This window comes from Durio zibethinus, chromosome 12 (genome assembly GCF_047325235.1).
Source record: "Durio zibethinus cultivar Kanyao isolate XHJ-2024 chromosome 12, ASM4732523v1, whole genome shotgun sequence".
NCBI classification, from domain to species: domain Eukaryota; kingdom Viridiplantae; phylum Streptophyta; class Magnoliopsida; order Malvales; family Malvaceae; genus Durio; species Durio zibethinus.
The window spans coordinates 3,444,191-3,459,280 of NC_143173.1; the positions used below are offsets into that span (position 1 = coordinate 3,444,191).

General features: G+C 30.5%; 2 protein-coding genes across 2 annotated transcripts; one reads left to right on the plus strand and one right to left on the minus strand.

Annotated features, from left to right (window-relative positions):
* Positions 1-25: 25 nt before the first annotated feature.
* Positions 26-4,932, minus strand: LOC149515588 (uncharacterized). Its single transcript, XM_089741729.1, has 11 exons — positions 4,927-4,932; positions 4,755-4,782; positions 4,229-4,281; positions 4,007-4,030; positions 1,986-2,036; positions 1,836-1,842; positions 1,243-1,487; positions 838-1,097; positions 528-777; positions 250-423; positions 26-70 (listed from the first exon to the last, which is right to left on the minus strand). The coding sequence occupies exons 1-11, from the start codon at positions 4,930-4,932 to the stop codon at positions 26-28; spliced, it is 1,143 nt and encodes a 380-aa protein (XP_089597855.1).
* Positions 4,933-11,067: 6,135 nt separating this feature from the next.
* LOC111296389 (protein DETOXIFICATION 24-like) lies at positions 11,068-14,833 on the plus strand. The gene is made up of 8 exons (XM_022890676.2): positions 11,068-11,575; positions 11,706-12,247; positions 12,380-12,466; positions 13,146-13,202; positions 13,311-13,549; positions 14,036-14,154; positions 14,256-14,342; positions 14,558-14,833. Exons 1-8 carry the CDS (start codon positions 11,342-11,344, stop codon positions 14,648-14,650), a joined length of 1,458 nt encoding a protein of 485 aa, XP_022746411.2. The 5' UTR covers positions 11,068-11,341; the 3' UTR covers positions 14,651-14,833.
* Positions 14,834-15,090: the final 257 nt, after the last annotated feature.

Genomic DNA, 15,090 nt, shown 5'->3' on the forward strand with positions numbered 1-15,090 from the left:
AATAGCAAACTTGAGAATATGCATCTTACACCATAAAAGCTTGTGCCAGCTCACCTTTTCCTGCCTTGCCCTTAATTCATCCCATACACCTGTTGTTGAATATCTAGGACTCCTGTTGCGCTAAGCCCACTCCGGTCTCTATCTTTATCAAGAACTTAGAAGTTGTACTACGCATTTGGAGTAGCTTTTCATGATCCAACTATGGCTCTGAACAATAGGCATGTCTCATATGCTTCTTCCTTTTAATACATATCTTTGCACCCATGTGATCCATAAGGAGCTAGCTTGAGCGAAAATAGCCCACACTAGCTTAAGAATGCAAGCTTGATTCCAAGTGTTAATATCTCGCAACCCTAGTCCTCCTTCAAACTTAGGTTTACAAATCGCCTGCCAGTTGACACAAGCTCCCTTGGCTGCACTCACCTGTCCTTTCCAGAAGAACATTGAACAAAGCTGATTAATCCTTTTTATAAACTTCTAAGGAAGAAAATTGCCTACACCAATAATCGTGTATACTATAAAATCACCAATTGAATCAATTGTAATTTGCCAGCATAGGAAAGATGTCTTACTGCCCAGCTGTTTATATGTGCTGTAATCTTCTCAACCAATAGAATACAATCTGTCATGGAAAGTCTTTGTGTGACCAATGGAACTCCAAGGTATCTGACCAGCAGGGTGCCCAACTTTAGACCTGTTATTTGCAAAATTTCATCTAGCTTTGTACTCGGAACCCCTATGCAAAATAGTTCACTCTTTGTACAGTTAAGTTGAAGACTGGAATAAGTATAGAACAGCTTTAGTATATTTTGGATGCCAACAATTGAGTTCAACTACCCTTTTGTAAATACGAATAGATCATCAACAAAACAAAGATGTGTCAATTGGACTTGTTTGCACTTCGGGTGGTAAGAGAATACTCCATGCAAGCCAGTTATATCCAAAAGCCAAGAAAGGACATTCATAGCAAGAACAAATAAGTAAGGTGACATAGGGTTTCCTTGCCGTACTCCTCTAGCTTCCTTAAAATACCCCACCAAGTCTCCATTGATTGATAGAGAGAACTTGACGAAGTAAGAGAGAGCCAACAAGCCGTCCTAGGAATCCTATTGCCTCAAGTACATCGATTAAGAAATCTCAATGTAGAGAATCAAAAGCCTTTTTTAAGTCAATTTTTAGTGCACACCTAGGAGAGAGAGTAGTTCAACTATAGCCTTTTAGCAACTCTTGTGCCATAAGCACATTATGAGTGATGCTACTGTTGATGAATAATGGCAAGACTTGTTGCAACCTGGCAGCCAAGATTCTAGTAATACTCTTGTATATAACAGAGCAACATGAAATTAGCCTATAGTCCGAGATGCTAGCTGGTGACTGGCTCTTTGGCACCAAGGCTATTATCATGGAATTAAAAGCAGCAAGTAAGGCTCCTGTCTCAAAGAAGCATAATATAGCCTTAATGACATTATCTCCTACGGTACTCCAAACTATCGTACAGAAGTGTGCACTATAATCATATGGATCTAGTGCTTTGTGTTAGCTCAAGTATAATAATTTAAGAGGGGGTCAATTGATTGTCTCCATTTTTTTTTCAAAAATAAATTTGAATTAAATTAAATTAAATTTAAAATAATATGCTTTTAAATGAAAATATGGTGTAATAAACAAAAATTAATGAACTTAAAACAAATATAATCAACAAATAAAACTAAAATAAATAGGGACAGAGAAATTAATATAAGAATTTATAGAGGTTTGATCCTTTTTTAAAGACACTTACATCTTTCCCTTTAACTATCTTAGCCAAGCACAATCCACTATATGTTAATTCTTACAAATAACCTATTCAAGGCTAAGAGCACAACAAACCAAGAACCCTAAATAATTTTTTCTAAAATTTCACAAATACACTCAAGGGTTTCCCTTCCCTTAAACCAACAATCTTAAATGAGATACAAGTGTTTTTGCAAACTAAATAATCTTACAAAGCTTGGGTGTTTGCCAAACAAGTACAAGAAGAGACTAAATGGATATAACTGGATATTGAATACAAGGATAAAAAATTTAAGCTCTAAACACTTGATTTCTCTAAATTTATTGAAGAAATTGAAGCAATACTTTTTTAGTGTTATCTCTTAGCTTCAATGTTATTGAAAGAGTCCTTTTATAGAGAAAATATGTTAGAGCCAATGGGGATTGTTTGGAGAAAAAAATGCACATTTATCTCCTAAAAAACTAGCCATTAAAGGTTGTTAGGAATGAAGGGATCGATCAGATACATTAATGGATCAACTGGTTCTTGGATTTATTCAAATTTTGATCATTGTAGAAGAATGGATTGAGCCATTTTGATAAAGGATCAATTCATTTTTAGAATAGATCGATCCATTTTAACAAAAGGGACATTCTGTATGAATAGTGCATCAATTTTTTTTAAATGAATCCTCTTTTACAATTTACTCACTAATTTGATCATATCTTAAGTTATACAACTCTCAATCAAGATATCCATTTAACGATTTAGAAATTAGACTTAAATGGCTTTCTATCCATATAAAATTCATCATTTAATTCATTATATAAAATTTATAGTGAATTTCCAAATCTACCTCTTGTGCAGTTGTTAGACAACCTGCATAATCTTTAGTAAAAATTCAAAATATTTTCTTATAAAATTTGGATTTGGATTTTATTTGATTTATTAAAAAGTAAACTTAAAAAGTTTTACATCTATATAAATTCAAATATCAAAACTTTGTAAATCAATACAAAAAAAATACAAATTTAATGTTGGAAAACTTTGTTCTTATAAAAAACAACTTTTTCAAGTTAATTTATTTCTCAAAACCAATATTATCAAAATTGTATTCAGTCTAAAATGAATAAATTCACTTTAAAAACAACAATTAGACTTTCACTTAAGCTTAAATAAATAATCTTTAAAGATAGTTTTGGTTTGAGACATACAAAAACATAAAGAAAAATTTATTTAAATTTTGAAAAACATTTTACAAAGAATTGTCAATCTTGAAAATTTATATTTTTGATATAAACATTAAGACCAATTTTTTAAAACAATTTTTCAATATATTTTTCAAATCAAATATCATTTTGAAAAACATATTACTTATTTAATACCAAAAATAATAAAATTAAGAATATATACTAAATAAATATTTTTCAAACTGTTAATCAAGGTTATTTAGTTTTATGTTTTATCATTTCAAAATAAAGATTAATTCAAGGTTAACAATCTTTTCCTTTTTGATATGACAAAACTTAAAGATAAACTTATTTTAAAAAACTTATTTTGCAACATATTAGAAATTTGAAAGCCATTTTGAAAAACTCCTCAAGCAATGCATATTTCTTAACAAAACTCTCCCTTAACTAATGCATTATTCATCCTACTCCAGACTCATCAATGCCATCTAACACTCATAATTCAACATATATATATGCTAAAGCATATAAATAAATATTTATATATATATATATTCATCACACATATTTATGTATGTGAAAGCAAATTTCTTTACAAAATATTTCTCCCATTTTTGTCATATCAAAAAAGTGAGTAATTCAAAGCATTGGACAAAATTCAAGACCAAATCATTTCAACAAAATACTTTTAATTGAGAGCATAATGAATTCATGTATTTAAGTTAATATGCATAATAAAGTTCAAATACATGTATTCAAGCACAAGAGTATAAAAGTATTTTAATATATCCAAGCATTTTAGCATAATAGTTTCAAATTTATTACATGAAACTTATGAGCAAAAAAATAAAAGAATGATATGCATGCCCCTCATAAATCATGTCATTGTAAAATGTGTTTAGAATATAAAATATTAATATCAATATCATGTAACTATATATTCAAGCTCATAACAATTGTTAAAGATATGTTATCACTAAGCAAATCATTTTAATTCAAGCAAAATTATATTCTAAGATTTCTTTCCTTTTTCAAAATAAAGAGTAATCAATTTAAGACATACACAAATTTGCATAAAAGGTACAAACTATATTAAAGATAGACACATATTTCACAATGAGCACAAGCATCCATAAAAGTTCAAAAATTCTTTAGTAGTTTTGTTTACTAACTTTAAAAGAGCAAAAATATTTTCATGCATATGAAAGATTCAATCAATAAATCTAAAGTAATAAAAATAATCTTTCATATGCATATCCTTTCCAATTAAATATTCAACAAGAACCATAAGCTCATACATATGTAATGCAACATGAGTACTAACAAGCAATAAGGTTCCTTCATCATGTTATAATAAAGATTATACATATAAGCATGATTTTTCTAATATGATGAATACATTTGCTGTGGTAAAAAAATAATGAAAGCATAATTATTCAAATATATTTTGAATTATTTCAATATATAGCAATGTACTTAATCCAAACATATGCAAGTATTGAAACATATATTTCAATCAATATCATACAAGCATATGCATAAATATTTCAAATCATATATAACAATATACCAAAAAGGATATAAACAATTAGACACAATGCATTATATACAATTTCAATGGTGATTTAACTCAATCAATGAACAAGTATAAAAAAAATTCAAAATATAAATTCATAACCTATTATACAAAGCAATTTAAAGATCAAGAAATCAATCTATTTTAACTCGTAGGTATGTTCATAGACTAAATAAACATTTATGCACCAAAATCATCAAGCTTATCAAAACAATCAAAAATTAGGCATGAATACCAATCAAGATGCATTTAGTCAATCCAACCTTTTAAGAATGTTAAAACAATTTATATCAAATAGGTTGGTGACTAATTTGTGCAAAGTGTTTATATATTCAACCACAAAATCATATATTTGCACATAATTTCTTATAAAAAGAATTCAAACATTAGGACTAGTAATATTTTACCTCCATTTTTATCAAGCTATGTTTTTATGTTCATTTAGTTGAGTGAGGCTTTGAATCCTCCATTTCACATCATTTGAATAAGTTTTTAGGTACTTAGGCTTGATTGATAAAAATGCCATGCTTTGTTTGTTATAATTGAAATTTCAAAATATAAACGCATTCATGCCCCTTTTAAGTTTTCTTAGCATAGACTTAGCAAAATTTTTGACAAAGAAATATTCATTAATAGTATCAAAAATATCAATTAATAAAAATTATACTAGTTGCTAGAAAATGATTTCCATATTCAAAGTCATTATAGGTAAAAAAAAATTTGATCATTTAACACAAGTTGCTAATAGCAAAAGAGATACTTTCAATCAAAACAAGTCATCAATATTAACTTAAGTTATAGGCCATCTATCAAATTAATCTTCAAATAGCACAATGTTGGCACTAAAGCAAAAGTTCTTAAGTAATGTGCAAAACATCAATCTTTAAAGACTAAACAATTCAAAATATATCTCATAGAATCAATTTTACACAACCAATATATATCAATAAAAGTATAAATAAAAAATAAGTAATTAAACACTCAAAAATCAATTTCAAGAATAAGTAACCAAATTTCAAATTCATTTTAAATAAAGATTTGGGTTAAAAGTTATCCATTTTTCATTGTATATCTAGAGCTCCATTATTCAAAATAAATTGTAACTACTTACTCTAACACACCTACAAGAGACATTTTTCATTTGATTTTTGGTACCAAATTACTTCGAATCCTTAAGAGTTAGTGACTAAATCTCTAGTTCCTTTTGAAATCCACACTTACTTAATTATAAAATGAGACTTTTCTTTTAAAATGATAAATGGATATGGAATGACCATGAAATTTATAATAATTGTATTTGGTCGTTTTAACACTTAAACATTTATTGAAAAGCTCTTGTGTTGCATTTACCAAATTTTCAAACTTATTTTTCAAATCAAAATTTTCTTTTTCTAAAATTTTATTTCTCTTTTAGAAAGTTTTAATATTTATTTTCAATTTTTCATTTTGATTTTCCAAATCATCTATTGTTTTTATCAAAAACTCATATTTAATGTTCAATTTTGAAATCATTTTCTTGTACTTCAAGTTCATTGATTCAAATTCTATAGTTAATTCATCAAAGGCATCTTGTAATTCATTAAATGTTTAAGACTTTAAATCACTAGAGTTAGATGCTACCTTAAGCTCTTAAAAGCCATGACGCATGGTGTATTATGGTTAGACTGTTGTCTTTTGCTTGAACTCTCATCTTAATTTGTTTTTTCACTAGTTGAGCATTGGCTTTTATAAGATCTTTCTTCAATTTTCTTCTTTTTCTTGTCTCTATATATTTAATCTAATTTCTCTCATAGTTCATTAGAGGTTGAGCAATTTGTGACCAAGTTGAAGTTATAAAAGTCTAAAGTTTCATATAGAATGCATTTGGCCTTGGCATCATTTAGTATTTAGGTCATGTACTTTGCATCTTTGAAAAGAGTTCTAAGCCCTCTTTCTATCATAAACCGTGCTCTAATATCACGAGCATTATGAATAGTCTCATTCTCATTTTCCATTCAAATAGCTTATATTTGTCAAACTTGAGAGTTTTGAGGACTTTCTCGCCATCCTGGAAACTACATTAAGCCATAGAATCTTTTATCCAATGTTGTTAGACCTACAAAAGAGACCATAAGCTCTAATACCAATTGTTAGCTTAAGTGTAAAAGACAATCCACGAATGAGTGAATTAGATTGTCTTCAAATTCTTTCCCAAAAATATATTGGAATTAAATTGAATGAAAAATTAAAATTAATATACTCTTTAATGAAAATATGATTCAATAAACAATAATTAATGAATTTGATACAAATATAAACAACAATTAAACTAAAATGAGTAGGGATAGAGAAATCAAACACAAAAATTTATAGAAGTTCGATTTTTCTCCAAAGGTGCGTACATTTTCTCCCTTAGCCATCCTAGCCAAGCACAATCCAATATATGTTAATTCTTTCAAATAGCCTCTTCAAGGTTAAGAGTACAACAAACCAAAAAACCCTTAATGGTTTTTCCCAAATTTTCATAAATACACTCAAGGATTTCACCCCCTTGAACCTACAATCTCAAATAAGATACGAGTGTTTTTCAAACTAGATAACTTCACAAATGTTAGGAGTTTGGCCAAAAAATAAATATAAGAAAAGATTAAATGGATACAAATGGATAATGAATACAAGGATAAAGAATTTAAGCTCTAAACATTTTATTTTTTTTAATTTCTTGAAGAAATTAAAGCAATGCTTTTTTAGTGTTATCTCCTGGTTTCAATAGTATTGGAAGAGTCCCTTTTATAGAAAAAATATGTTTATAGTTGATCGGGATTGTTTGGACAAGAAAATGCACATTTATTTCTTGAAAAACTAGCCATTGAAGGTTGTTAAGGATGAATGCACTTATCAAATATATTAATGGATTGAATGGTTTTTAAATTTATTCAAATTTTTACCGTTGCAAGAGAATGGATCGATCTATTTTGATAGAGGATCAACCTATTTTCATAATGGATCAATCCATTTTGATAGAGGATCAATTCATTTTCAAAATGGATCAATCCATTTTATAAGGGATTGATCCATTTTTACAAAATTTTGTTTAAGGGACATTTTGTATGAATAGTGCATCCGTTTTCTTTCAAATAAATCCTTTTTCACACTCTACTTATTAAATTGATCATACGTTGAGTTATACAACTCCAAATAATGATCTGTTTGAAGATTTAGAAACTATACTTAAGGTGCTTTCTATCTATATAAAATTCATCATCTAATTCAATGTATGAAAATTGTAGTGAATTTTTACATCTTATTCTTATACGGTTGTTAAACAAAATATATAGTTTTTAGGAAAAATTCAAAATCTTTTTTTTTTAAATTTAGATTTAGATTTTGTTTGATCCGTTAGAAAGTAGATTAAAAAAGGCTTTTCATTCATATAAAATTCAAATATTTAAATTTTGTTCTTATAAAATAACTTTCTTAAGTTAATTCATTTCTTAAAACCAATATTATCAAATTTGTATTGAGTTAAAGATGAATAAGTTCACTTTAAAAATAATAATTAGATTTTTATTTAAGCTCAAATAAATATTTTTTAAAGAGAGTTTTGGTTTGAAAATTACAAAAATATAAAGAAATGTTTGTTTAAACTTTGACAAACATTTTACAAAGAATTGTCAATCTTAAAAATTTGTATTTTTTATACAAACATTAAGACCAATCTCTTAAACAATTTTCTAAGATATTTTTCAAAATCAAATATCACTTTAAAAAATATATTATTTATTTAGTACCAAAAATAATTAAATTTAAGAATATATACTAAATAAATCTTTTTCAAAATATTAATAAAATTTATTTAGCTTAATGTTTGTTATTTCAAAATAAGAATTAATTCAAGACCAACACTTTGTCACTATGTTGAGTAAATGCAACTTCCTTGATCTCTTCATTGGTGACATCTGGAGAAAGGATAGTTTGTTGTTCTTCAATCAAAGAGACTTGAAGTATTTCAGCAAGCAATTCCTTGGGAAAGCTTTTTACATTAACATCAACTATTCCCAATGGCCACCTAAAAGGCCCCATGGAGATTTGCAAGTATTCTTCCAATCTTTTCCCCTCTATCAAACAAAACTCTTATGGTGCTTTTCCTATGCTTGGCCATCACCATTTTATGAAAAAAAATCTCGTATTCTGGTCCCCTTCCAAAACCCATCTAATTTTAGATTTTTGTCTTCATAAACTCTCCACTACTTTCAGTAACTCATGAAGTTCCAACGATAGCTTCTTCTCTTTTTCTTTGTTGGCAATAGCAGGCTGAGCAAGGCCTGCAAGTTGCAAAACTGCCAGCTCCTCCCCTTTTCTTTGATTTTCTCAGCAATATCACCAAATTGGTCGAAGTTGAATCTTCTCAGCACCAGTCTTATCCGCTTTAGCTTCATATGTAATGCTGCCATAGGCCTCTCTCTCACTGGCTCTCTCCGTAACTCCTAAACCAATTTCATGAACTGTGGCTGCTTGGTCCAAAAATTAAAAAATTTGAAGAGTTTTAGAGATGATTTTCTAGGCACTTCAAGCTTTATCAAGCTTGGACAATGGTCAAAAACTTTAAGTGAAAGGAACTCAACAATAGAATTTGGTAGTTGAGTAAGCCACACATCATTCATCAACACTCTATCCAGCTTCCTTGAGAGAAAGTGATTGTTTCATGTGTATAGTTGCCCTGTGTATGATTGATCTATCACTGCCAGCTACTGAATGCAAGTCTGAAAGTCTCTCGTACTTGAGCTAGCAACTTGAGTGCTATTGTTATCTGAACTCTCTGCGGGGTGAGCAACAGAATTAAAATCACCGGTCCAAATCCATGGGCAGCCACTAGTGGTACTTTGAAGAATGAGTAGGTGTTCCCATAACTTCATCCTTTCCCCCCCTGTGTTATACCCATAAATGTTAGTAAGACAAACCTGTTAAGCACCATGTGGGATGTAACAGGTGATGCTCTGGTCAGTGACAGCCACTAAGTTCGCATTCACTTCTGGTTTCCATAACAACCAAATTCGTCCATTTGGAACACAAGGTTAGTTGCGATGCATGGACCAGCCAGCAAATATTTATTCATAACTTGTTACATATTTTGCTGCTTTATTCTAGTTTCCAACAAACAGGCAATATCTACATTTAATCCTTTAATCCTACCTACAACCTTTTTTTGTTTTAGAGTGGCATTAAGCCCTCAGACATTCCAGCTAAGAATGTTTATAAGGAATGAGAAAAGGAAGGAGCTCCTCTGAATGCAGAACTATCTGCCTTTACTTGTTTACTTTTTCCCTTGTCATTAGGGCCTTTCTTCTTAACTTTTAGTTGCTTCATCAAGTCTGCAACTCCAGTTGAAATTGCACTCATTTTCCTTGTCAAGTAGACAATTGGTTCATCATCCTTCACCTCTTGCAGTCCTGCTTCTATATGGTTTCCCCCAGCGATCCCCTTATCACCATCCTTAACAGTTTCAAGTATCATTAACCTGTTTGCAAACTCGAACTTTGCAACCTGCTGCCTTTTTGCCACCACATGAACCACTCCCCCTTCCTTCTTTTCCTTCATGACCCAAGCCTCTCTAGTTTTATCTCTTGTTTCTTAGGCTGCCATATTTTTGTCTCAGTAACCACTGGTTTGTTCAAGCATGCTTTATCCATACGCCTAAAAATGTTACAGTACTGACACTTTAGTGGTATCCACGGAACCTCCCCTGCAATAGAAGCCGTGTATTATCTTGAAGCATAACATTAATAAATTAAGGAATCTCAGCATTAACCTCCACCTCCACCTCAACATACATCTTTGCATAAGCTAACCTTTCAAGATTTGCAGTAATCTTATCTATGTACGGTGGATTGCCCAAAGCGCTAGCAATGTAACTCAACCCTTTCTTGGTGTAAAGTTCCAATGGAACGTGACGCAGGTGTACCCAGACTGGTAGCTTATTCATCTGAAACACTAGAGTTCTCATTCCTGGCTTCCACTTACGAACTATAATTGGCTTATTTTGAATATGCCATGGTCCTGTTTCAAGAACCCTATCGCAATCTTGCTTGGAAGCAAAATGCATTATGAATAGATTAATCCCAACAGGCTTGATCAAAACTAGCCCCTCCTTGCCCCATAACAAGCTAACTAGTCGTTGAAACTAACTGAAGTTAGGGACCTTACATATGAATTGAGCCACCAAGGAGTTACGCCATTGGAGCTCTTCCTCATACACCTCATTTGATGGCTTGAAAACCTTCCCATTCACCAACTGTGACGGAATCTGCAACGATTGTTAGGGAGTTGCGGAAATTGGGGATAGCAACAAGAAAGCAACGAGAAAATAGATGGTTAGGCGAGAGAAAGAGGTAGTTATGCGAGAAAATTTGGTAGTTAGGCAAGAAAATTGTCAACTCAAGAGAGACCCGCTAACGTGAGCCGAAAGCTTTTTCTTAACAACCAGACCTTTATCTTTGATCACTTTATTACGAGAAAAAATTTTTGTGTATTATCGTTTTTTAACATGTGAAAACCCCTCGCCAAGACTTAGAGGGGCGTAGCAATAATCTCCATGAGAGAGTAGTTCAATATACAGTATATAGATATAGACTTTTAACCCCTCGCCAAGACTTAGAGGAGCGTAGCAATAATCTCAAAGGGAGAGTAGTTTAATATACAATATATAGATATAATATAGATATAGACTTTTAACAATCTTTTCCCACTCTCTTGTGAATAATCAATAGATCCCCAAACTTACCTCCTACAACTGTTAACACTCTTTCTGTAGACTGCTCTTGCAGGAGTAGAAGAAGCAGCACCATGGATGAAAGGCTTCTTGGGTCAGAACCTAAGGAAAATGGTAACCTGAGAAGGAGAGTTTGGGAGGAATCAAAAAAACTATGGAGGGTTGGGTTTCCTTCTATGTTAGCTAGGGTGACATCCTTTGGAATGTTTGTAGTGACTCAAGCTTTCATTGGACACTTCGGTCAACAACAGCTTGCTGCTTATGCCCTCATACAAGTCATGACAGTTAGATTTACAAATGGAATTTTGGTATGATCATTCGCAATCTGTCACTGATTAGACCCTGAAAGAAGGATTCAGATTTTTCCTTTTCTTGTTTTTCTTCTGAAACTATACTTTTAACAATTTTTGTCTTATTTTTTCATGATTATTTTTGCAGTTGGGGATGTCCAGCGCAACTGAGACACTATGTGGGCAAGCATTTGGAGCGAAGCAGTACCACATGTTGGGAATTTACTTGCAAAGATCATGGATTATCAATCTTGTCACAGCAACTGTTTTGCTACCACTTTTCGTCTTTGCATCACCAATCTTCAAATTACTTGAAGAAGATGATGATATAGCCACTGATTCTGGATATATTTCTCTTTGGTTCATCCCCATTCTCTACTCTTTTGTTTTTAGCTTGACCATTCAAAGCTATTTACAATCCCAGCTTAAAAACATGATTGTCGGATGGATTTCTGCTGGCTCATTCGTTCTTCATGTGTTCTTGTCATGGATCTTTGTGAGCAAGTTGAATTGGGGTATTCCTGGTGCTATGGGTTCAATGATCATATCAAGTTGGTTGGTGGTAATTGGTGAGTTCATTTACGTATTTGGTGGTTGGTGTCCTAACACATGGAAAGGATTGACTTTTGCTTGTTTTCTTGATCTATTTCCTTTTATAAAGCTCTCAATATCCTCAGGATTTATGCTTTGGTAAATTCCTTTTCCCTTCACTTAATTTCAACCTTTAGATTTTTTTCTTCCATCTCAAGTAGATACCTCAGTTTATATCACCAATCTTATAACATGAATTCAGTTTTCTTCCTTGTGTTGTTGGCTTGTCAGCTTAGAGTTATGGTACTATGCTGTTCTAGTCCTAATGGCAGGGTATATGAAAAATGCTGCAATTGCTATAGATGCCTTCTCCATTTGGTAAGATTACTGATTATTTCTAGGGTGAATAATTAATCGGTTTATCGTTCGATCTACAAAATTGAAATTAAATCTAAATTGAAAACCAATTTAATTAACTTTTTCTAATAAAATAATTAAATCAATCGATTTATTTTTAATAATCGAATTGATATAAAATCTATTGATTCGGTTAATTCAATCAAAAAACTTATTCTTTTCACCAATTTTCCACCAATTTTGAATAATAATTTTATAACAATTTTCACCTAAAAAGCCCACCTTACAATTTTGCCATTAATGTCATATTTGTCATTTTTAAAAATACAAATAAAAAATATTTTTTATATATTTATATTATATAATATATTTTAAAATGTATTATAAATACAATTTTGCCATTAATATTATATTTGTCATTCTTGCAAATACAAATAAAAAATATTATATATATTTATATTATATATAATATATTTAAAAATCTATTAAAATATTAATTAATTCAATCGATTCAATTTTTAACTTTAGAAATCTCATTAAATCAATTTAGTTAATCTATAATTACTATAATCGAAACTGAATCAACTTAATAAATTAAGTCAGATTGGTCTATCAAATCGGTTGAAATTGATTTATACTTGCCCTAATTATTTTCAATATACCATAATAAAATAAGCACTAATTTCTAAGTACATTGCAGCCAGAATATCATAACATGGCAACTAATGATGTTCATCGGCTTCCTGGTTGCAGCTAGGTTGGTAATTTGCATATATAGCTTCAGAATTATCACTGAAATTAATACCTTACGTCTTCTCTCACAACAAGTATTCAAACTGATACGTCATTGTTTTCCTTTCAACAGCGTGCGTGTTTCAAATGAACTAGGGAGAGGAAATGCCAAAGCTGCAAAATTTTCCATAAAAGTTATCATATGTACTTCACTTTGTATTGGAGTGTTCTTATGGGCTATGTGCTTGATATTTGGCCAACAAATTGGTTACTTGTTCACAAGTGATGAGGATGTAGCGAAATCTGTGGCAGACCTCTCTATCTTACTTTCATTCTTGGTTTTGCTCAACAGTGTTCAGCCAATCCTCTCAGGCAAGCATATAATAAGGATAGTAACAGTTCAATTGAAGCTGATCAATTCTCAACTGCATTCCACATTTCATCTCATAATGTTGCTTTAATCATTTTCATTTTCTAGGACAACACTTTGGCAAAATATGAAAGGAATGCACCTGTTTAAATTACTGACGTAGCCATGAAAAAATTGATTTAAAGTAGATTTGACAATTCACGTGTCTGTCTTTATTATTTTGTGTCTAACACAAATAAAACATAAAAATTAAAATGTCAATTTGTGTGAACATATTAAATATAAAATATATGTTTTAGTTCTTATCAAATTTATTTATGATTTTTATTAAAATTTTTAAATGATATATTATTTGTATAATTTTCGAAATACGTTACCGGATCTTTACTTAAAATTATTATCAGCTCTAATTTGAAGTTCATTTATCATTATAGAATATGAAAAACAGGATCTAAGAAACTAGTTTTGGATGAAAACTTCAAATGCAGGGGTAGCAATTGGTGCTGGCAGACAAAGTATGGTTACATATGTCAACATCTGTTCCTATTATGTGGTTGGGGTGCCTTTAGGAATTATTCTTGCATATGTTGCCAAAATGGATGTGAAGGTTAGAACAACCTTATTTCATAATCTTGATATATATATTCCGGCAATCTCAACAATTGAGCTAAATCAAATTAATTGAATTTCTTCCTTTGATTTTCACAGGGCATATGGATTGGGATGATAATAGGTGTTGCAACTCAAACAATTGTTCTAGGCTACATTACCTCAACGACTGATTGGGAAGAGCAGGTAATGAAAATGAATTAAAAAAAAAAAAAAAGGAGATTGAAAATATTATATTTTTTTTTTAACAAAAAAATCATAATCTGAAAATAGCAGAAGAAATTGTAGGTATTAATATTTAAATTTTAAATCTGCTGAATATCGATATTAGTTGCATAAAGTTTTGGATTTAATTTTAGGTGAATTTGCTCGACAATTTGTTTATTTATTTTTGTCTTCAGGTTAATAAAGCATCAGAGAGGCTCAACAAGTGGTCCTCCAGGCCTTCAGAGACAACTGATGAAAATCTTATAGAAGAAAGAGTGAATGAATGAATGATTCAACAAGCATTGTTTCATTTTTTATTTAGATTTTGCTGATTTTTTGGTGAAATTAAACCATGGTTTTCTTTAATGTTGACTAATTAGAACAATTCCAATTGAATTAATTGGAACCCAAGTCTGAAAAATCTTGGGTTCACACTCACTCAGGTTCAAGACTTTTAGTGGACCAGCAAATCTGTCTCATCTTTCTTCTTGAATCTATTAGTTTTTATTTCACATTTGTAATCTAAACTTTCAAAATCTTGAATCAGTTTTGAGTTTTTTTCTTTAAGTAAGGTAGTTTAAAATTTTAATTCCCAAAATAGGATACATTTAAACTTATTTCTGTAATTAAGACATTTCATGCCAATTTATTGCCACGTCATTTTTTTGAAAAAGAAAAATATTAATAACTACATATTTTATAGCACATTAATTTTTTTAGGTGATAA